At 36.1% G+C, this 25,034-nt stretch overlaps 2 protein-coding genes across 7 annotated transcripts in view; one reads left to right on the forward strand and one right to left on the reverse strand.

The window, feature by feature from the left end:
- Positions 1–10,002, reverse strand: part of DNAJC24 (DnaJ heat shock protein family (Hsp40) member C24) — a 90,916-nt gene extending 80,914 nt beyond the window's left edge. For 3 of the 5 annotated variants that reach the window (XM_055282050.2, XM_055282047.2, XM_055282049.2), the window contains exons 1-2: positions 9,874–10,000; positions 8,923–9,066 (exon numbers count right to left, since the gene is read on the reverse strand). In XM_055282050.2, coding sequence (XP_055138025.1) covers positions 8,923–9,033 — 111 coding nt within the window. In that variant the 5' untranslated portion in view covers positions 9,034–9,066; positions 9,874–10,000. Of the gene's footprint in view, positions 1–8,922; positions 9,067–9,873 lie in introns of all 5 variants that reach the window. The other 2 variants (XM_055282046.2, XM_055282048.2) reach the window with 2 other exon arrangements.
- Position 10,003: 1 nt separating this feature from the next.
- LOC129484286 (doublecortin domain-containing protein 1-like) overlaps positions 10,004–25,034 on the forward strand; it is a 237,140-nt gene continuing 222,109 nt past the window's right edge. For both annotated transcript variants that reach the window (XM_063641882.1, XM_055282041.2), the window contains exon 1: positions 10,004–10,089. The gene's annotated coding sequence lies outside the window, so the exon portion shown is untranslated. The remainder of the gene's footprint in view (positions 10,090–25,034) is intronic.

The raw sequence follows: 25,034 nt of genomic DNA on the forward strand, positions 1-25,034 counted from the left end.
GGGTGAGACTCTGTCTCAAAAGAAAAAAAAAAAAAAGATTTCTTTCTTTCACTGTCTGTAAAAGGAAACTGTGGAGCATTTATACTCAGATTTTCTAACTTAAAAGCATTATCAATGATGACATTTTAAACAAACCATAAAGGGGATATTTTTCATCTTAAAAACATGGCAAATGAGAGACAGATTACCACTGCAGTCTCAGTTAATTGTTCTGTTTAAATTGCATCCATTATGAGTCAACAAACCAATCTTGGGTTGCCAAAAGTTACTTACAGTATGTTAAATTAAGAAAAAAATTCTCAGACTTGGTGGGTCAGCGAGAGCAGCGGTCCCCAACCTTCTTGGCACCAGGGACCAGTTTTGTGGAAAACAATTTTTCCATGGATGGGGGTGTAGGGAGTATGGTTTCAGAATGAAACCGTTCCACCTCAGATCATCAGGCATTAATTAGATTCTCATAAGGAATGTGCGACCCACATCCCTCACATGCACAGTTCACAATGGGGTTTGTGCTCCTATGAGAACACAATGCCACAGCGGATATGACAGGACGCAGAGCTCAGGTGGTAACACTTGCACACTGGCTCCGCACCACCTGCTGCATGGCCTGGTTCCTAACTGGCCACAGACCAGTACTGGTTCGCAGCGCGGGGATTGGGGACCCCTGAGCTAGAGGACAAATGAAAATATAATAAGAGAAAAAAACAAAAACAAAAACAAATGAACAAATACCAGAGCTGGCTTTAGAGAGTAACATAGTATAAGCATCTCATTTTTACAGATGAAGAAACTCAAATCCATGGAGTTTATGTATGTTAAGACACACCTTAGTTGTCCCAGCACAATTTTACTGGAAATGGCGAAGATAAAAGAAAATGAACTTCTTAAGATATTTTTACATTCCTCAGGAGTTGGGGAAGTAAATGTCATTAACTAATAATCAGGCATGGTAAGAACTCAGGTTTCCACAATACCACACTGCCACCTTTCACACTTTTCACCAAGTTTCTAATGTAATTTCCTTCCCTCCCTCTAGAGCTCATGCTTAACTTTCACTAGTCTGTACCTTTAACATAAATACTACCTTTTCTCTAAAGATATAATCTATTATTGCTGCATTTATGTGATAGGAATATTAAAAAAAAACCACTGGAAAGGTAACTGACTGCCTGGTTTTTTTTAATACAGTTTTCAAAGTATATGTAAAGTGTGTCATAATTTCTTGCTGCTAGTCAGTATGTTATTTAATCTCTGAGCCTTGGTTTACCCATCTATATATTAGGAATAATAATGATATTGCACTTTGCAGAGTTAAATAATTCACATGAAGCGATTACAAGAGTATCTGATACGCAGTGCTACATGTTAGCTAAAGTTATTCATTTAAAATGCTATTCCTGCCACTTTTATCACGAAAAAGAATTGTTTATAATAGTCTCTCTATGACATAACTATTTATTGTTACATATCATGCATTCTATATATTAATAATACCTAGACGACAGCTAAACAGTTAACTATGGTAACAGAAATTATAATGTGGACAAGAAGACAAGTTATATCTTCCAGATTTTTACTTACAACACTCCTAGATTTTTTCACAAAATTTCTCTTAATGCCTAAGTACCTTTCCTGTAATCAAGATCACTTTTGCTTTGTAATGTACTCAAAAGACCTATTTAAAAAATTGTTCTTCACTCCCTTCTTTTCCAACGTGGTAATTTTCTTCCGACTATAGTACAGGTACCCTTTCTACTTTCTTTTTCAAGACATTAAAGTGGATTACATAACTAGCTTAAAGCTAATCTATATATAACCATTTCTAATCAAATGAGACCCTCTGAATGCCCACATAAGTATTAAGTGGTATTTTACACCTTTCCAACATTAACAGCAAGACCCTCCTGCACACTCCTGACTCAAATTACATGGATTTTCTTTAAGATTATAGAACATATTATAACAGAAGCATATAATTTTCCAACACAATAACTCTTTTCCAACTGAAAAGTATCCTGTAATATTATCAGCATCAATGGGAAAAGACCCCCAGTTCTCAATTTGAGAAAGCTTTTGAGATGAAGCTGTCTCTTAAGTAAATAACAATTTTCACATGCATAACTGCAAAAAATATGGGAATAACATAACTACTCACTCTAGACCCTAGACCATTTCAAAGCAATGGATTACTATTCAAATTGTTTTTAACAGAAAACTAAAAAAAATTTTAAAAATCAATTCACAATTGATTTACTAATAAGTAAAGTCCCTATTAATAAAACAGTGCCGAAAAATGTTGGTTCAATTACTCTTATTTTTTATATAGTAAATTATTACACAGCAGGCCAATATGTATGTCTATAATATGTAATATGTATGGTATGTAAATAATGTCTTTAAAGCTAATTCTGCACTTTACGTATATATGTATCTCTAAAGCATTCTAAAATATCTCAATTGTAAGAATTTTTTCAGAATCAGGACCCTAAGCATTACATTACAAAAATTGAAATAAAGAAACAGTATTTACTAAATCAATATGTATTGTAAACTCAGCAGCCTACGATTTAGCAATATTTTATCTAAACAAATAATTGTGTAGATGTTAAATTCAAAGTCTTCTGAACTTAGAAAAGTACACGTAATACATGTGCCTTTTTACAAAATTAGATACAAAATGCTGTTAGTCAAATGTAATTTTATTCTCCAACTGTTTTGTGACATTGTTGAAAAACATAGACTAACAAAATGTGATACTTCTAATTGGCAAACAAGAATACGAACTTCAAAAGCCTGTTTTTGTTTTTAAAAATCGGATAAACATTATAAATAATATGCTTTTCCCTTATAATTTTCTCCTTAAATCTATTGGAAAGTCTAAACTTATGCAAAGAGTAAGAAAACTAAATTTCACTTCATAAGCCATAAAAAAATCTAGATCCTTTCAAAATTACAAGAAAGTAGTAATTATGTCTGACCTTCCATAGTACTTAATTAACTGTGCATAAATGAGGTGTTCTATGGAAATCCAGAAAAAATAAAAATTATGCCTTTAAACAACAGTAAACCCTTTTAGATGGCAATTATGAGAAGTGTGATATAATGGGAGAGAATCTAGAGTCAGAGGATACATGATCAAGCCTAGATCATAACCCTTACTAATTCTGTGTTTCTGACAAACCACTTAACTGTAACTAAGCCTTCATTTTCTCAAGTACAAATATAGGGGTAACAAAGCCTATCTTACAGAAGATAAAACCAGATGTGAAAGCATTTGTAAACTGCTAAGTACAATACACGTGCTACTAATTATACACTTACTACTCTATACTTCCTAGCCTTCTTAAACAGAATTAACTGAACATAACTCATGGCCATAATTATGATTATAGATTATTGCGCTAAACTGTAATATAAGGACCACTGATACATCAACCAAGACAAAAGAAGGGCAAAATGCTATGAGATGGTGTATTAATCCATTTTCGCACTGCAGATAAAGATATACCTGGGACTGAGCAATTTATAAAGAAAAACAGGTTTAATGGTTCGAAGTTCCACATGGCTGAAGAGGCCTTGCAATCATGGCAGAAGGCGAAAAGCATGTCTTACATGGCAGCAGGCAAGAGAGAATGAGAGCCAAGCGAAAGGGGAAACCCCTTATAAAATCATCAAATCTTGTGAGACTTATTCACTACCATGAGGAGAACAATATGGGGGAACCCCCCCGCCACCCCATGATTTAATTATCTCCCACCGGGTCCCTCCCACAACACATAGGAACTATGGGAGCTACAATTCAAGATGAGATTTGGGTGGGGACACAGCCAAACCATATCAGATGTATTGTCTCTTGTTGCCTGCTGCCAGGTTGTTAGCAGAGACTTCTTGCTCCCATAGTATACATAGCTAGCTACAAAGAGCCTTCCCAGAATAATGCTGGTTGAAATTCTCTCTCCTGTAATTTGCTGCTTCACTTCATCTCTCACCCTTCTCAACAGATAACTTTGTCTTCTACTTCACAGAGAATAAAAAGAAAGTACCAAATGAGAGCTCATCAACTTTCTGCTACCAAACCTACAAACAAACCGGCTATCGCGACCATCTTTTCTTCCTTCCTTCCTTCCTGTAACAATGAAGACAGGTCCCTCCTGTCTCTTACCCTAAAGCTAATGCTTCTACCTATGATTGAGATCCTATCTCTCTCTGCTTTTGTTAATTATTCAAACTCTCCTATAACTTCAATCTCAAGCTTTTCCGTGGCTACTTCCCATACAATGTAAACATGTTCAAGTCTATCTCATCTTCTAAAAGAAAAGCAGGGGAAAAAATTTCAACCTTTTATTACAGTCCACCTACCCTCATTCTCCTTATCTAACAGCTATACCTCCCCTGTCCTAGAGAAATACCATGAAATGTACTACAGACATGGCAGGGAGCTGGGGAGGCACGATTACAACTAAGATCATTTTGAAACAATGAGTGAGAATCAGGTGAGGCAGTGGATGGGCAGAGTGCAAATGCAAAGGCATATGGCTACAGAAGGGTATCTGGCCTCTAAAGGGAAAAGAAAATAGTTCAAGGCTTCCACTAAATGGCAAATGAATTAGAGATAGGGTCTTGCTCTGCCACCCAGGCTGGAGTGCAGTGACACAATCATATCTCACTGCAGCCTTGAACTCCTGGGCTCAAGCAATCCTCCTGCTTCAGCCTCACGAGTAGCTAGGATTACAAGTATGAGCCAGAGCAACTGGCTCACACTTTCATCCCTCTGAAAATTCCTTAATAGTAACAGCAAAGGAATAATAATTTTTTTAAAAAAAGGCATAAGTGTGTAAAAACAAACAGGAGAGAAGAGAAAAAAACAGGCAAAAGAACAGGAGAGAAGAGAAAAGACAGGCAAAAGACACCAAAATTTGAAGAGGCAGAAAATTCATCAATAAATGATAAGTTCAGTGTACCTACAAAAACCGAAACCTAAGTCTTAAGTGAAAGAGACAAAGAAGTGAGTTCATTCACACAGAGGCAGGAGAAATTGAGGAATGGAAGGCAGTAAGTACCTTTGAGAGGAGTTGAGGGGCAAAACTGAACAAGAGAAAGACTGGTTAAGACTTAAAAAATGGTTAGACCTCCACCTCTCTTCCTCACTATAAAGCCAGAAATCACAATTCATTTTATGGGGCTGGCATAACTATGATAATAAATTTAGACATAAACATTACGAGAAAAGAAAATTACAGACAAATATACAGCATGAAATTAAACATTAAAATCCATGACAAAATAATAGCAACTAGAATCCCTCAATGTATAAATATAATAATGCTTCATGATAAGTGGTTTGTTTATCCTAGGAATGAGAAGTGGGTTTAACTTAAGAAAAATCTATGTGATTCACCACATTAACAAATTAAACGAGAAAAATCAATAAATGCAAAAATTCAATAAATGCGAAAAAAAGGATCTAAAAAATTTAAATATCTACTTACCATAAAAACTCTTAGCAAAGTATTAATTGGAAGAATTTCCCCAAGCTGATAAAGGGCATCTTTAAAAACATACAGCTAACAGTATACTTATTGGTAAAATATTGAAGGTTTTCCTCCTAAAATCAGGAACAAGGCAAGGATACCTGCTCCTAACACTTCAACTGAACATTTTAATAGAAGCAACCAGCTAGTGCCTTAAGGCAAGAAAAGGAAATAAAAGACATACAGATTGGTAAGACAGAATTAAAACTCTCGTTATTTGCAAATGACATAATTGTGTTGGCAGAAAATTCTAAGAAATCGACAAAAATAGCTATGAAAATTAAAAAGCAAATTTACCTAGATTGTAGGATAAAAGACCAGTATATAAAAATAAGCTATATTTTTATATACTATCAATCAACAACTGAAAAATGAAATATTTTTTAAAATACCATTTATAATGGAACCAAAAACCAAATAACTAGAAATAAATTCAAGAAAAGATATGTAAGACCTCTACACTGAAAATTATAAAACACTGACGAGAGAAATGAAAGATGGCTTAAGTAAGGAGAAGGATACATGTTCATGGATTCAAAGACTCAATATTATTAAGATGCCCATTCTACCAAAGTGGGTATCTATTATTGCAATCCCAGTTTAAAACTCAAGCAAGATTTTTTCGGTGGACATTTACAAGCTGATTCGAAAATTTCTGTGGAAATATAAGCAAACTAGAATAACCAAAATAAACTGGAAAAGAAGGATAATATTAGAGAACTAACTTTACAATGACTTTGACACTGACTATAAATCTACAGTAATCAAGATGGAGGTTATTAGTAAAAGGATAAACAAATATATAAAACAGAATAGAGCCAGTAATAGACCCATATTGCCAAGACAGTCCAATGGAGAAAAAAGTTTTCAACAAATGATGCTGGAACAACTGAATATCTATACTGAGGAACAATAAAAACATGACCTCACATCTCATGCTATACACAGAAATCATAAGTCTAAAGGTAAAAGCAAATGACCACTTTCTAGAAGAAAACATCGAAAAATATTCTCATAACCTTAGAGAAGATGGAAAGTATTACTATAAAAACACACATTTGATAAATTCTATTTTGTCAAAACAAAAAACTGCATCAAAAGACACCATTAAGAAAATGACCTGGTAAATCACAGACTAGGAGAAAATATATACAACATATATACAGAATCAAGAATATATTTAATTTAAAAAAACACTTCATAAAAGAAAATTATACAAATGGCCAATTATCACATTAAAAAGGGCTCAAACATTATTAGTCATCAGAGAAATTTTAAAAAAGCAACAACCCCACAATGGGGTATGACTAGACACTGTAAAGTAGTCCAGTGATTCTCATGGGATGTGGCAATTTTGACATGCAGGCGGCATTTTTGGTTGTTACTGGCATCTAGGATCCTGCCACACATCTTACAAAGCACAGGACAGCCGAAATAACAAAGAATTATCCTGCCCAAAACGTCAATGGTGGCAAAATTGCGAAAACTCCAATAGCCAAAATGAAAGAGACCAATAACATCAAATATCAGCAAAGATGTAGAGCAACCAGAACTCTCTGATACATTGTTAGCGCATACGTGAAATGATTTATCTACTTTACTGTTTGACAGATACTACATATTATGTGCAGACTGCTTCTCAGTGGCCAATTAAAGGCTAGCATGGCCTACAAGAACCAGAATGATCCAGTCTACTTTTCCAGGCTCATTTCCCAATTAACTGAGTGAGGTACAAGGATGGTTTAATATTAGGATATTTTTCAATAAAGTCTACTTGATTCTGCTGACAGAAACTTTAAAAATTCTGGGGCAAAAGGCACCTTAAGGTCATTTAGTCCAACATACTATCTAAAGTAAGAATATTAGTACAATCCTGATGATGAAACAGTTACTGTCTCTCACAATGAACATTAATAGTTTTGGCAAAACAACATTGATGTAACTGGTATAAACTAAAGAGACAACAAATTCTATATAAATAATGGTTCTTTACTCTTTATAAACTGAGTTAACTGGGCTTCAGTATAGAATTACAGACATTGGCTTAAGAAGCATCACAACACAGATTGAAAAAATGAATATAAAAGTTCAGAAAGATATATTTACAAATACTACAATTCATTTAAAAAAAAAAAGTCGACCAGGTGCAGTGGCTCATGCCTGTAATACCAGGACTTTGGGAGGCCGAGGCAGGAGGATCACTTGAGGTGAGGTGTTCGAGACCAGCCTGACCAGTATGATGAAACACTGTCTCTACTAAAAATATAACAATTAGCCAGGCATAGTGGCATGTGCCTTAATCCCAGCTACTTGGGAGGCTGAGACAGGAGAACCCTTTGAACCTGGGAGGCGGAGGTTGCAGTGTGCCGAGATCGCGCCATTGCACCCCAGCCTGGGCAACAAGAGTGAAACTCCATCTCAAAAAAAAAAAAAAAAAGTCAACTGATAATTAGTGTATAAATGGTCTAAATCAGCATTACCCCATAGAAATATAATGTAAGTATAAATGCTGGCTACATATGCAATGTTAAAAAAGTAAAATGCAAGAGAAACAAACTTTGATATGTGCAAATACATGCATGCATATTATGTATATAAAACACAAAATAGCCAGTAATCCAAAATATTATCATTTCAATATATAATCCACATAAAAACTGTTTGATTATTAACTACAAAGAATTATCAGACAGGGAGTTTAACTGTGATAAGTTTATTAAAGGATATAGTAGAAACAGTGGACAATATGTATGGAAAGATGAGAAAGAGATGGAAACTTTAAAAAAAGAGCCAGTAGAAATGCTAGATATGAAAATTAGATAAGAGATCAAGAATTCTTTTAAGAAGTTTATCAGCAGATGGACACAGTAGAGGAAAAATAAAACCAGTGAACTTTAATCAATATAATCAACATAAAAATTGTTAAATTATTTTAACTCTTTTTAAATATTGTCTTTAAAATCCATTGTATATTTTACCCTTACAGTCCATCTCAAGTCAGGCTAGCCACATTTCAAGTGCTTAACAGCCACATGTGGCTAGTGGCTACTGTTGTTCATTATGTAACAACACTTCTAAATATTTTACATGGATTATTTCATTTAATCCTCCTTTGACACATATAAGAAAAAGTAACTTGTCCAAATTCTCACAGATAGAGATGGACTCAAGATTCTAACTCAAGCAGCCTGACTCAGATCTCCTGCTCCTAACCATGCTTTCCCACCTCAAATCAAGTTTTTCTGCAATATTACTGAAACGTTCAATTAAATCAAATTAATACCTGGATTCCTGCCAGTGGTATCCTATTTTCCGGAAACCTAAATCTGTGGTTTCATATAAAAATTGATTTTTTCCCCTCATGATTTGAAATCTGAAAGAAAAGACTTACCATTAATATGAGTTTTTGATATTTTTGTTTTAGGTCTGATATATTTGCAGATGGGTCTGCCCCCAGGATGCTGTACCAATCCTTTTTTGGCATCTGCTCAACCGCCATCATCCATGGAACCAGAAGTGGGCCTTCTCAGATTAGCTGAATAGAAATATTAATGACAATTCATCACAGTTTGCCATGTATCGAAGAAAAAATTAAGTACTGCTTTTGTAAATTCTTTAATATTTAGTCGAGTAAATCATTATAATGCAAACCTGAGGAAGCATAGATTTTCATTTAAAATGCCCCAAGAACTCCACGTATAAGTGTACTGACAAGTAAGGAAAACGTGTTAGGTATTTCACGATATATATTTATACTTTAATTAATGAATATACAACAGCATTAAAAAAAAGAAGTTTATAATGAACCGGGTGGTGTTTGAACCTCTAAGAAGGTATTTCTGCTAGTCTTATGATAAAACTGGCACGCAGGTAAGCACTCACTAAACACGCTGGAGGAGCTTAATGAATATTTACAAAATGAACGAATAAAAACAAAGCAAAACAGAACACCAAAGAATTAAAATAAATTTGGGGGCATTCCTTCTGAATGTTTCTCGTTTGCTTTTCCTCTAGATTGTTTGGAGAGCATGATATGGGAAATAACGTCAGCACCAGCTGATAGAGAACAAGAGTCCCGTGTTATTGGAGAGGCGCTGAGACCTCGCAAAGACAGACTGAAACTCTCTACGCGAGGATGCCCCAGTCTTCCACGCTCCAGAAGAGAGACCCTACCAGGAGCCCCAGAAATCAGGCAACCTCTTCCCACAGCTATATACACTTAACGAAACAGCCGGGGCCTCCTCAAGCTCGGGACTTGGGAATCTTCTCCATTCACAGTCGGCTTTACCCACCCAGCCATTGGCAGGCACCCTCTCCGCGCTTTATAGGACATCAGACCTACCTAACTTCACATAGGCGCTGCTGCCCACTCCTCGCCTGCTGTCGGCCAGAACTCCGGACTGGCTTCTCCTTCCGCCGGAAGTCACTGCTCCGACGTGTTCGCGTTTCTGGTCGAGCTGTTGTGGCCGTGGCACCGCTCAGAAGCGACGCTCCGCCCACCCCGACGCGGTCGCTATGGTAACCGGTCACCGATTCTATGGAGTGGCGTTTACTACCAGTAAGTTCCCCAACTGTGAAGAAAGGCGTCTTTGGCTTCGCTCTAAGTCTCTCTTGTCCGGGCCCCGCGACTGTCGCTTCTCTCCTCCTCCTCAGCGAGCATCCCCTCGCCATGCCAGGCTTTCCCCGCCTTCTTCAAAGCTTCCTCCGTTTACCGTACCCTGAGCTACTCTCAATCTTTTCGGTTGGTGCTTGAACTCTGGGGTGAGAGAGGGGTGCGGGGGCAAGGATGTGAGAAGCATGAGGAGACCTGATGCCACCCTCGTCCCTACAGTTCCTTTACAATGTTCTCATTCAAAAATTAAAAGAACTAAAACCTATGCCAGGTAGGGCTAGATTTGCAGGGGATGGGGTCGGTTTAATTTTTTTTCTGCAGAAGATATTCAACCTAATTATTATTTCTTTTAGACCTTAGCAACCAACTTACAACATAAAAGCGTTCCAAAATTCTTTCACATTTGCTTTTTCACTTCGCTTTCATTTCAACCCAGTGAGACAAGTAAGGCAGGTGCTATTATTCCCACTTTATAGATGAGGAAAGAAATTAAGGATCAAGGCCAAACAGGTAGTTGGGTAGCAGCAGAACAAGGACTCAGCAAGTCTACACATTCCCAGGGCAGCTATGCTATCTTTCAAGCTTACAGAAAAAAGCAGAATGAACTGCTCTTCTTCGAAGCAGTTACGGGGCACTGCATATGGGCACTGTTGGGGTTTGTTGTTGTTGCTGGTGATGGTGGTGGTGGTGGTGTTTTTCTCACCTTTCTTTCTTCTCCCTTTCTTGATTCCTGTGTTTCCTTTTATTACTTCTTTGTGCTGCTTACTTTACATTAACACCTCTTCCTAGCATTGTACCTGGAGATGAAAACTACATCTTATTTTTGGCCAGCATGACATAAATTTCACTTGGAGATGTTAAAATGGTTTTGTTGTTACTACCTTGATTTTGCTTTCCTTCTTTTTTAAACTTCTACCAATCTGAGTTTGAGAAGCAGTCAAGATAAACTTAAGCAGAAAATAAAATAATCTAATATGATCAATTATTTAATGATGTTATGAACTATAAAGAATAACTGAATGAAACAAACAAGTTTAAAAATCTAAACATGAAAGTATAGATTAGGTTCTCCACAGGATTTTGTCATGTTTAAAGGCAGATACAAAGAGCATCTGGTTTTAGTGCTGGCTCCATCATACTTTCTTGTGTGGCCTTATGGAAATACCTAAAGCAGTGGAATTAAGTAGTGTGGTGAATGCTTTCCTAAACAATACTGTCAGAATGATGCCACCTTGAGCATCTCTAGCCCTCAAACTCCCCTATGTTCACAGCTTGGTTCTTCCTTGTATAGGTAGATATGCTCCGGTACTCCAGGTTTTTTGTTTTTTACAGCAAAAGCATTTTATTTTGATTTACCATTTATTAGGTTATTGTATTACCTTATTTATTTATTGGGGTTTGGAAAGTAAGAAATAGTTTTTTTCCCCAGCAATCCCAACTATTTTGTCATTTCATCTCTACATACTTTAGTTTGTATCCCTAAAATGTACCAACTTTTTCTTTTATCTCCATAATTCATTATTGGACTGTCACATAATATCTAGACCTTACTTACATTTCTGCGGTTAATTGAAAATGGTTTTTTCTGGTTGGTTTGCTTGACTTAGAATCAGACAAAATGTACACTTTCCATTTAACTGTTCTGTCTCTTAAATATCTTTTAAATTATAGCAGTCCCATTTCTTCACTACAACTTTGTTTTTTTCTTTTCTTGCCATTGGCTTCCGAGAAAGTTGTCTTACACTCTGCTTATACCAAAATAAACTTCTTAAAACAATTTTTACATAAATTTCTGATCTTTAAGCTTCCTTCATTTTTCATTTTATAGAGCAGTACTTTCCAATAGAAATATACTGTAAGCCATAAGTGCAAGCTACAAAATTAATTAATCTAAAAATTATTAAGGCGGTACTTTACATTCTTTTCTCCTACTAAGTCTTCAAAAGTTGGTATGTATTGTGCCCGAACACACCTCAATTTGAACTAGCCACATTTCAAATGCTCAGTAGCCACATGTGACTAGTGGCTACTGTATCAAGCAGGGCAGGTCTAAAGAATAAAGTCCTAACTCCTTAACCTGGCATTCAAGTTACCTCTTCAATATGATCCTTACTTTTCCAGCCTCCCCTATTATCTCCATACATTAAACATTTAAACAATTGGATCTTTTCATGGTACTGAAATCAACCCAATAGTCCCATAGACAGGGTTTTGTTTGTTTAGTTTTGTTTATTGGGGTTTTTTTATTAATAAACATAGAAATGGACACTTCTTGTCTGAAAGCTTGAAACTTGCATTTGTTTTATCTTTTTGTTTGCTTGTTTGAGACAGAGTCTTGCCCTGGTGTCCAGTCTGGAGTGCAGTGGCACGATCTCAGCTTACTGCAGCCTCTACCTCCCAGGCTCAAGCCATCTGCCCACCTCAGATTCCCAAGTAGTTGGGACCACAGGTGCATGCCACTATGCCTGGCTAATGTTTGTATTTTTTTTTGTAGAGATGGAGTTTCACCATGTTGGCCAGGCTAGTCTGGAACTCCTGAGCTTAAGCAATCTGCCTGCCTCAGCCTCCCAAAGTGCTGAGATCACAGGCTTTCGCCACTGCACCCAGCCACATTTGGTTGATCTTTATCTGAGTACCTTCCTCAAGAAAGGACGCCCAGACCTCTCAACAAGTATCAAAGAGCTGAAACTCACCAGATTACTGCATCTAGGCAGTGATATGCCAGACCCCTCATTCTTCATTATTGTTTCCTTACCCCTCCTTAGTTCCTGTTTTCTCATACGTAGTTAACATTTCTTCCCTGTTATATAACCCCTAATTTTAGTCAGTGAGAAAGACGAATTTGACACTGATGTCCCATCTCCTTGGCTGCAGCATCTGATTAAAGCCTTCTTCTTTGACAATAATCATTGTCTCAGTGATTGGCTTTTTGGGTGGCAACGAGCAAGACATAGATGGAACTCCTGGTGTTTTGGTAACAGTATTTCATCAATAATTGTGTTCAAATGCTTCTCCTTACTTATAACACCCTAATTCTTTTCTTCCTCCTATCAGAGTAATCCCTCCTTTAAGGCCTATCTCTTCCATCAAGCCTTTTATGATGGCCTGGTCGTTAGAAATTACTGCCGCCTCCCAACTTTCATAGCAAGTCATTTGTATATCACAGTATATTGTTTTCCTTAGAATATATTCTGACTCCCCAGTTGGGTTGCAAGCTTTCTGAGAGCAAGAACACCTCTCTTCAGAGAAACTAAGAACCAGCTATCTTGCCTCGTTCTCTGGAGTTCTAATGATACATAGCTCTAATAGTTTTATTTCTCAGTATCTTATATTCAGAAGGCAATTTATCCATTTTATGTGAAACTTATATAGTAGAAATATAAACTATGTTAGTATCATGGTTAAGAGCATGCACTCTAGGGTCAGAACATATTTGTTTAGTCCAGGCTTTTCCTCTTACTGGCTATGTGAACTTAATTCATCTCTTTGCTTTGGTTTCTTCCTCTGTAATATGGGAGTAATAATAGTATTTCCCTCATAGATTTGTTGTGGGAATTAAATGAGATAGTTGTGCCTGAAAGTAGTAAGTATTCAGTAAAGGTTAGCTATTGTTGTTATTATTAATTAATAATATTTGTTGTGCATTTGATATATTAGAATATTAGACATTCATAACAGTATTTTAGGAATGTCCAAAGAGAGTAAATGACAGCAGGAAACAATTGAATTGGAAAAATAAAATCAAACCCAAATATTTGTTGAACTGTACATTTGGTTGGACTTCAGAATAAATTAAAAGGATAGGCAAAACTCTAGTTTGCATCATCAGCATCTAACATAACCAAGGTAGGCGTATATTAAATATTTGATTCCCAGATGATTGATCAAGTGCTATTGATGTAGCTAGATATATCAGGAGTCTAAGATCCTTTGTCATGATGATAGCAAAAAATGACATTGTTATTAAATCTATCGCTTTAGTACATGCCTGCCCGTAAACTAATGTCCACCAGACATTCACAAATTCTTAATTTGATGTCATACTAGTCCATTGTGCTTCTCATTGATGGATAATAATGGAAAATATATCTATATTATATATATATATCTATATAGTGTACTTCTGCTAATTATTTCCTATTCTAGGATTATATTTACTTGGCTCTTTTGGTAGTTCCATCACCAACTATTCCTTCATTTCCTTGATTTTTATTTCTGAATTTTAGGATTTTTATACCAGTGAACTAAGCTGTATTTAAGCACCATGGGACATGATGTTTATGTTCTGAAATTGAATGATTGTCTCTAAAGCAACTTATAATCTACTGGGAAGATAGAAAAACCACCAAAAACTAGCTAGTTATTTGATTTTTAAAAGGCAATGATATATATACAGCCTTCATTCACCTATTGACTCAATCAACAAGTATTTGTTGAGTGTCTCTTATGTACCCCACACTCCGTTAGTTACAAGAGACACAAAACAGAGTTGACTGTAGTCCTCTCAAAAGCTTAGTTTATCTGGGTAAACAGACATTTAAAAAGGAGCTGAAATAACTGTAGGAAGTACTATGCCAGAGGAAATACCAGGTGCTGTGACATTAATGAATAATTTGCAGGTACACCAATACATAGAATAGATTACTTGAATGATTAAAATCCTCGAATCAAGATGAAGCTAATCCAGGAAAATGTATGAAGTGTTAAGTTTTAAATAGTGTTTAGAAGGACGGGAGAAGTGAATGACTAGAATGAAAAAAACTTCCTCTCTTCTTTTTTTTTTCTTTTTTGGCAGATTAGCATAAAGCTTTAGACAGTATTGAGAATCAGCTCTAATGAATAATCCTAGCTCATCTTTTAGAAATGGTTTTCATTAGGCCGGGCGCGGTGGCTCAAGCCTGTAATCCCAGCACTTTGGGAGGCCGAGGCGGGTGGATCACGAGGTCAGGAGATCGAGACCATCCTGGCTAACACGGTGAAACCCCGTCTCTACTAAAAAATACAAAAAAATTAGCCGGGCGTGCTGGCGGGCGACTGTGGTCCCAGCTACTCGGGAGGCTGAGGCAGGAGAATGGCGTGAACCCAGGAGGTGGAGGTTGCGGTGAGCCGAGATCGCGCCACCGCACTCCAGCCTGGGGGACAGAGAAAGACTCCGTCTCAAAAAAAAAAAAAAAAAAAAAAAAGAAATGGTTTTCATTTTTCCCTTTGTTGGTTGTCTTAACTCAGTCTATTATCTCCTTTGCCATTTTGACAATAGTCATCATCGATGAACTTTCGTTGAGTTTGTGCAAGGCAGTACACTAAGCAAGAGAGAAACAGGAAGAGGTAAATACTTTTTGCGGGCACCACACTTGTTGCTGTGTTTTTCTTGTTTTTTAGCATTATGTGTCAGTTCTTTCTAACTTTTTTCAGACCTCTTATAGGTCTTTATCTTATCTGGGATTTTTATTCCTGTTTTCCTATCTTCACATCTGATGTTTTAATCATTCCATGAGCCTATTAAAGATATTGTCTGTAATCCATCTTCTGTTTATCTTTAATGGTCATACAAATACCAACTTGTTTTTTTCCCCCATTCACTTATTTGCCCTTTTCTCTTTTTTCTTATCACCACTCTGGTTTTTCTGTGCACTTTCCAACTACCCTGAAATTTGTGGTGATCTCTTCCAGTCATGTGGGGATATGCATTTATATACAGAAACTCCTTGACATGTGATGGGATTATCTCTGATAAGCCCGTTTTAAGTTGAAAATATTATTAGTGCCTTAATACACCTAGCCTACTGCACATCATAGCTTAACCTAGCCTGCTTTAATTGTGCTCAGAACACTTTCTTTAGCCTACAGTTTGGCAATACTCTACACCAATACTCTACATCATAGAGTATTGGTTGTTTACCCTCAGAGAGTGCATGGTTCACTGGCAGCTGCTCCTCCCTGCCACTGCCCAGCATCATGAGAAATTATTTTACTACATATCACTAGCCTGGGAAGAGATCAAAATTCAAAGTACGGCTTCTACTGAATATGTATTCAGTAGAATACACACCATGTAAAGTCAAAAAATTGTTAATCAAACCATCCTAAGTCAGGGACTGGCTGTACTGTTTTTTAAAGCATGCTACTTTCTCTATTTTAGTTTTTTAATCCTGAATTTTTTTTGAAAAGTTTATTTTTGTCATGTAATTGACTTACACAAGAAAGGTTAATCTGAGTGATCAAGGGGTGTTAATTTGTGGGTTAAAATGTGTTAAACAGTTGATTTGAAGTCTGTTTAAGTCAATTAGAGAGTATAATGAAGACGTTTCCAGGGTGTTATGGAACCTTTTGAAGTTAGTGTGGAATTCACTAGTGTATATTAACTATGGCACCTGGCTAAACATGTTATTGCATTCAGGTTTTTTAATTTGTGTGAATTCTAATAGGTATGAATAGGTCAACATATATAGAAGTTTGACTTCATTAATGAACCTCATCTTTTGTTATAGGAAATTAAATTCATGACTTAATTCATCATTAGCAATGGAAAACATAATTAGTATCATTGTTATCTTTGCACTTGCATATTTTTCTAAAATATAAGGCAATGACTCTTGTTTTAAAATAAGATTAGTGTCATTATTATAGGTTTTTAAATGCTAAGTATCTCATACGGAAGAGTAGAATTCATAAAGACATATAAAATGTTGTGTGCTCACTTAAATAAATGATTCATTTCCTCCCCTAAAATTACGTGAAGTAAAATTATGAGACGTTTTAGTGTTGGTTAATATTTTCAAAGATTTCAAAATAGTTAATATTATTACACACAGTTTAATATTATGCTCAAATTCAGTCATTGAATATAATTTTTGTATGATGGTAGCATTATTTAAGATGATTAAGCATTACAACTTTAACAGTTTAAATCCACAAGAGATATGAGAGTAAAAATCAGATTTTAAAATACATTCTTCACGTAGCATCAGGGTTACTATAGTCTGTTTTTTATTACTTATGTCAGTTTACTAGTAATAAACACATTTAGCATTTCAGCTTCTTGCAACCTTTCAGTTTAATTAGTTAGAGACTGAGAAAAACAAGTCTTGTATGCTAAAGGGATTTCTGCAATGATGGATTAAATGCCAAAATAATGAAACCACACATCTTAAAAAATATACTGAAGAATAGACGTTTTCTGATGAATTTCCACAAACTATCATATTTTAAAAATATTTTCAGCAATTCATAGTATTACTTTTTAATCTACTGCAAAGCACCATGAGTCTAGTCTTTTGTAGCTCATTAGCAATTTCTTTAATGAGTTTTTTGGTGTGATAGATAGTTAAAGTAACAGACAAATGACAGATTGTTTGCCTTTAATGATTTCCCTGTTTCAAGCCCATTACAAAGCAATTAGAAATCTGACAGCATTTTCACTCTGCATTACTGATCGTCTAAAGTGATGAGGAATGAGAGGTGGTGAATATTAATTGTATATTTTCATATGATTATCATAAATTACTACCTTGTCTGATGTGCTGCAGGTGAAGCAGGAGCATTAGAGAAAGGCAGTCAGATACATTAATTTGAAAGACTATATGTTTTTTTTTAAATCTTTGTAGTATGAATCCTAGTCTGCAATGTTAGTCTCTATGAATATTCCTCTATCACTATTAAATTAACTATTTTTAGTTTCTATCTATATTTGGGATAACTGAAGTTTTCTGATTTGAATACAAGAAAAGGAAAGGTTATTCCATAGTACAACGTACCTGTATCTATTTAAATTTAGAATCTTAAAAATCTGTGAATTTTGTTGATTTATATATTACATATATATGCATAATATTCAGAAATTTCAGTATAGAGAAAGATACTCTTAGAAATAGGTCATAGTTTAGCGTTATGCTAAAGTCAGGTAATCCTGCAAAAGAAGAGGTAGGAAAGTGTAGCGAAATGTAGAATGAGATATTTCAAGGCCCTCTGTAACAGTTCTTTTGATCTTAGCCCACAATATATCTGGTTTTTCTAGTTTCTTTTCTCAGGCAGATGTAGCTAAGACTGTCATCAGGATGCAAGTGCTGTTGTTACTTAGTTCCTGCCTTGGATTTGGAGCAAATGCTGGTCCAGGAACTAGATACAGTAAGAATTAGCAAACCTAGAGCATTTTAAATGATTAGAGGCTGGGTGCAGTGGCTCACACCTGTAATCCCAGCACTTTGGGAGGCTGAGGTGGGTGGATCACTTGAGGTCAGGAGTTCGAGACCAGCCTGGCCAATATGGTGAAACCACATCTCTACTAAAAATACAAAAATTAGCTGGGTGTGGTGGTGTGTGCCTGTAGTGCCAGCTACTCAGAGGCTGAGGCAGGAGAATGGCTTGAACGTGGGAGGCAGAGGTTGCAGTGAGCTGAGATCACACCACTGCACTCCAGCCTGGGCAACAGAGTGAGACTCTTGTCTTAAAAAAGAAAAAGATGAGAAATATATTTGGTTCAATTTTACTAATGTAAATTAGTTTATATTTTACTGTCTCTCTAAAGATATAGGTATTGGTAATCGACATGTAATGAGTTGAGTTGAATTTCTTTGTGCTAATGAGGCTGTGTCTTCATTCAATCCTTCCTTTTGGACCTTTTTGCTCTGGTTTTATCTGTGGAATTCCATCCCTTGCAGATGCATGCCATCTTGGATCCATCTTTATGGATCTTTATTTATGAAGAAGGTAATATGATTATAAATCAATAAAATGGATTTTTTACATGCTACTTTGAAACCATTCTTTTTATTTTATATTCAATTGTATGTGTTTGCATTTTATATATACTTAAAGTAAAAGTGTTAGGCCTTCACAGATGAACTTTTTGTGTTTTAGAAAGTTGAGAACCATCTGAAATTCATTACATATTTACTGAGGGAAAAGTTAGGTATCATAATGAAAAAGCAAATTATCAGTAAAAGGGATTCAGTCACCAGCATTTAGTAGCCCAATTTAATAATCTTTGTACTGGCTAAGATTTCCAAATGTATTAATTACTCTCCATATGTAATGACCTCCCAAGATTTTGCTTCACAGGGACCTCCTTTATCTATAGAGTAGGTCCAACTAACATACAACTTACAGAATCAGAATGGTGATTCCAAATCCCCTCAACTCTTTTCTGATGGTATTCCTTACCTTAGTGTTAGTCTCGACTTTTAAGTCAATCCTTTCTACAGCTCCACCAATTATCCTTTGCTTCTCTTTCCACTTCTAACATACCACTAATCAACACACTTACAGTAGTTCTCCCTTATCAGTGGTTTCGGTTAAACATGGTTACCTGCAGTTTGAAAATAGGTAAGTATTGTAAAATGAGATATTTTGAGACAGAGAGAGAACAGAGTCACATAACTTTATTATAGTATATTCTTATAATTGTTCTATTTTATTATTAGTTATTTGCTGTTAATCTCTTACTGTGGCTAATTTATAAGTTAAACTTTATCATATGTATATATGATAGGAAAAAACATAGTATATATAGGGTTTGGTACTATACTGTATACACTTTTAGGCATCCACTGGGGGTCTTGGATCATATCCCTTGCAGATAAGCAGAGGAAGAAATACTGTACTTGACTTTTGGCCAAAGTTTCCACGTCTTTCTTTAGAGGAGTTGGTTTGGAAAACTTACATATTTTTCCTATGACAGAGAACAGCTATCCATATGTCGGTATGTATTAATAGGAACCTGGGCTGTCTAACTGTGTCATTGTTAACAAACCGGTAGCTGAGGAAGCAAAAAATCTGAAGTTGTAAGTTGTAAATAGCTGTATCTTCTCTGATAACAAAGAGTCTCTGGAATACTTTCTACCATGTCTAGACATTTTTTCTTGGACAATTCAGGAGGCAGACCTAAATACAAAAATAGGAACTAACATTTATAATTAACAAGCACTTTTACATATTGCGTATGTTTTCATTTGATCCTTTTAACAGTCCTGTGAGGTAGGTAAGGCAGATACCATTATCATACACATAAAGCAATGAGACTGGGAAGAGACAGAGGCAAAAATTCAAACCCAAGTTAGTTGAGTCCAGATCTGTTGCATTTTCTGCCATACCACCTTAGCTCTTATATGTAAAAGCTCTCCTATTAAATGACTAAAATTTTAGAGACAGAGAACTTTAGAGTTTCTCCCTTTTATCAGTATCTCACACCCCCATATTTTAGACAGATAGGGAAAATGTACAGAAAAGAGTTTAGGATTTACCACAGGTCTGGCCTCAAACTAGGACTGGAACTTCAGAACTATGTGATCCAGTCCCAGTGGTCTTTGCATTACAGTGCACTACTTTCATGTTTGCTGAAGCTACAGGGACATTTTCTTTAGCTACATTTTCTTCAGTTATTAACTTAAATAAATTATTTGTTAGAGTCTTGGCTTGGTAAATATAAAAATTCCCCCTTGTTCTTTTTTTTGTTATAAAATAAAGTCAGCTTTATCTGGCATAGCTTTTTTATACTATAGCTATCTCCTCTATAAACATTCTGGAATGACTTAAGATAAGAGGGGAAGAAAAGAGTGTGACTCACTTGTGTTGAGAGAGCTGAGAGAAGAGTTATTGGGAATAGTTACTCATTCCCATTTCCTTTTGGGTGTACCAGAACAAATAACGCCTTGGGGCACTCTTCCCTTACTAGCCTGGGAGTATCCCTGATTGAATGTTTCCCTGGTATGGAGGCTTAGAAAGAATGTTAAGATCATCAGCCAGGTGCAGTAGCTCACACCGGTAATCCCAGCACCTTGGGAGGTCGAGGCAGGCAGATCACTTGAGGTCAAGAGCTCAAGACTGGCCTGGCCAACATGGTGAAACCCTGTCTCTACTAAAAATACAAAAAATTAGCCGGGCATGGTGGTGGGCGCCTGTAATCCCAGCTACTCAGGAGGCTGAGGCAGGAGAATTGCCTGAACCTGAGAGGCAGAGATTGCAGTGTGCAGAGATTGTGCCACTGCACTCCAGCCTGGGCAAGAGAGCGAGACTCTGACTTAAAAAAAAGAAAAAAGAAAAAGAATGTTAAGAGCGAACAATAATTCAGTAACCAAACTTTTTTTTCTAAGATATCTAAATTATTATTTTAAATGTTTAAATGGTGACAGAGATTGGGAAAATAGGTATGTCAATTACATAATGAGGAACAACAATTCTCCTGGTTCGTAGGTAGCTCAGTTCAACATACTGTTGGCTCTTGCCTGATTCTGTAATACAAGCCAAATGTTTGACTTCCTTTCCCCAGTGAGGCCTCTTTCCAGCGTAGTCATGTTCCCAGCCCTCTCATGTAGTCAGCCAGCTGGTCTCATGACACAGAGATTTCTCGTCATGAAAAGTGGGTTCATCCCTTGACTCCACACAATTGATTTTTACATTATTTCTCCTCTAACCAAATAAGAGGTATTCTTCACACTCTTCATGTTTCAAGTGTTTGTTCCAGCACTCATATTTTAAGCACCACTCCAATATTGATTACCCTCTCTAGCCGTAGAAAATCCTTTCAATTCACTCACAAAGTGCTTCCTTGTTCCCTTTCAAAATTTCTACCTAATTTGAGTTTATATTTATAGTGGTGTTGCACTGTTGTCCCAGTGCAACACCACTTAGTTGAATTAACAAGTCATTTAAGAGCTCTACAGGGAAAAAAGGTCAAAAGTTGAGGGAAAAAAAAATAAGGAAATACCTTTTTTAAAATTTCACAGCTCTCAGAGACCTGATGTGATGGAGTCAAAATGTAAAGTAAGCCAAGATTCCTGACTATCAGTCATCAGTAAAAAGACTGACTTTATTCTGAAACAGATCCTTAAAAGAGAGATGCATCAGTAGCCCTTGGTCTAGCGTTCGAGTCAATTTTTAAATTCCTTTCTTCCTAAATCATTTTTCCCTATCCTACTGAATTGGAGAAGGAAATAAAAAGGCTTACGACATTGAAATAGATTACACTGTTCACTTCTTGCGTGATAATATGACCTGTCATTCTATCATAGAAAGCTACTAAGTTCATCTGGCATATTTGGCTCTTTTGTTACTATATTCATGCCCCCAGTTAAACTAAGCTGTATAATTACCAAAATAATTTCCCCCTTGCTTTAAAAATGGATATCGCTTTTCCAGTTTCCAATGACATCTTCCATCATTTTGAGATGGTGAAAGCAGAGAGATTTAGTTAAAAAGAGTTGATAGGAAAGAGAAGAGGAATAAAAAGATATTCTTCTTTCCTTTTGCAGTACTCACATCCATGTGACCTATTCTGTGTTGACAGTCATAAATATTTGACTCATAATTTTTGTTTGTTTGTTTTTGAGACAGTCTCGTTCTGTCACCAGGCTGGAGTGCAGTGGCGCCATCTCGGCTCACTGCAACCTCCGCCTCCCAGGTTCAGGAGATTCTCCTGCCTCAGCCTCCTGAGTAGCTGGTACTACAGGCACGTGCCACCACATCTGGCTAATTTTTGTATTTTTAGTAGAGACAGGGTTTCACCATTTTGGCCAGGATGGTCTCTATCTCTTGACCTCGTGATCCTCCTGCCTTGGCCTCCCAAAGTGCTGGGATTACAGGTGTGAGCCACTGCGCCCGGCCTTTGACTCATATTTTAACTCACTTGTGGACTTCTTAAAGTTTGAACTAACTATCCCTTCAAGAAAAAAAAGAAAAAAATCTTACAATGTACTTCTTAGAGACTGATTATCTATTTCCATAACCCTCAGTCATAGACATTTCTATTTACACTAGGCTCTGTAAGTTGAAGAATTTTCTTGTTATTATCCAGTAATCAAAGGTGGTTGGGTTACCTAGTATGGTGCCTCAACATGTCAAGCGGTTCACTGTGCTTATTCTGTTCATGCTTCAAAGTTTAGCATTGCTAATTAGTAGGTGTTGGCATTATAATCAAAGAATTTCAAGTAAATATCGAACATCAGACTTGAAGCTATAAATTATCCTTAAGAATAAGGCGTTTAAGAAAATATTATCTAAACCTGTAACCAACAGTTGGTTTTGTGAAAATCATCAAGTTCTAGACGTTCCTGCACTCTGAAGAACACTGAAGATAGTGGGCCATATGTTTAGGCATTGTCACCAATGTTGTAGGTAATAAATGCTTTGTGTTTACTGTCTCCATGTGGTTTATTATCAAATGGAAACCATCTGTTGGAACCATTTTATACTAAAATTAACAGATAATTTATCAAGTAAAATGGACATTTCACTTTTTGAATATTTAAGATAAAGCATTAGATTCCAAAGAAATGCCCTATGTATGGCAGGCTGCTTCAGGCTATGCTGCTAGTTAGCTCAGATGTAGAAAAAGGTCATGCTTTGCACCAACTTGGATGAAGAATTTTGCAAAGTATTAGGTTCTCATTTATGTTGCTTCCAACTAAATCAAGAAGACCTTGCCGAGATTGTGAAAATTGTGAGGAAGTGGCCATCGCCTTGGTTTGCAAGTCAAATTTGCTGAAGTTGGAAAATTCAAAATGGAAATTATGTGTATTGTCAAAGAAACAATATATTAAGCATATATGTTTGTATGTGCATATGAATGTCTGTGTGTTGTGTGTGTGCACACTTGTATATGTGTTATAGTGTATAGAAAAAGAGACAGAAAACAGAGACCTTAAGTTTATGTGTCAGGGAACACAATGTCAATAAAATAGTCATTCTAATTGCATCTCCCACCTGGCAAAATGAAAACTGTAATCTGAGTTAAACCTGATCTAATCTAAATGCCTAATGGCAATAAGGATGAGATTATTTCTTCCTTACTCCTAGAGGGCTACATAATCTTTTGCCTTTCATTTTGGGTCATCTCAGATTCTGAGTATTTGTTTTAGAATACTAAAGGTAGCAGAATGTAATTATATGAATTTAGGTGGATGTAATATTTCTCCAAGGACTTACTGAGCTAGTCATGTTATTGTTAAGTGAACTTTCAAGTTAACTCAAAAGCTGTTATCTTTGTTTTGAGATTGAGTTGTACATTGTAGATAGGAAATTAAGTCATACTTCCTTAACATATGGAATGCCTTGACTAGTCGAATTATGAAGTCGTTGTGTTGAAAGTTTAATACAATAGTCGAAAGCTCTTACGTTGCTAAGTATCAAACTATGAGCTCACTGAGGGCAGTGCCTTTTTCTATCATGTTTTTATTATGTTGAATTCAATTATGTTTGAACTTGTTTAGTAAAAACATAATGCTAATTATTCCTGTATATCATTATTTAAAGAAATGAACGATTTCTCTTTAATAAAAGTAAATAGGATCGTGCATATACACGATAAAGATGTTTCTCATTGTTTTTCCTCTGGTAGACTAGTCAATCCTAGCCATGACAGCACATGGTTTCTTTATGGAGTGAGCACAAGGTAAGCCCTAGGGCACTGTTTTGTTATCTTACGTTTGTCACTCTGCCTAGATGGTGATCTTTACAAAGTTTTAAATTTCACCCCAGGAGAATATTACATAATAATTATTGTTGAAGCAAATTGGAGGTCCAAATTTTTGTAATCAGGTTTGAAGGATATGTTTCTCAATAATGGTGGAGCAACTTTTCTGTTCTGTTTTGCTTGGCTTACCAGTACCTTTCAGTAGATTTCAAGCTTCACATAATGGCTTGTGGAATTGCTTCCCTCTGCAGCCCTTTAAACTGTAAGTGTAAAATTCAGTCACTTGGATACTGTAAATAGGAAGATTGTATTTAAATTAGGGGAGTGGAGAAAGAAAAGATCGTTTACTCAAGTAGTAGTTCCTGGATTAGCATTAAACAACTTCTGGTTCTTTGGGATCAAAAGGGCTTTCAGCTTTCCAAGGTCATGTGCTGCATTTATGCATATGAATAATAAACTTGTGCAAAATAAAAGGAAATTTCATGCT

Source organism: Symphalangus syndactylus, chromosome 6 (genome assembly GCF_028878055.3).
Source record: "Symphalangus syndactylus isolate Jambi chromosome 6, NHGRI_mSymSyn1-v2.1_pri, whole genome shotgun sequence".
NCBI lineage: Eukaryota > Metazoa > Chordata > Mammalia > Primates > Hylobatidae > Symphalangus > Symphalangus syndactylus.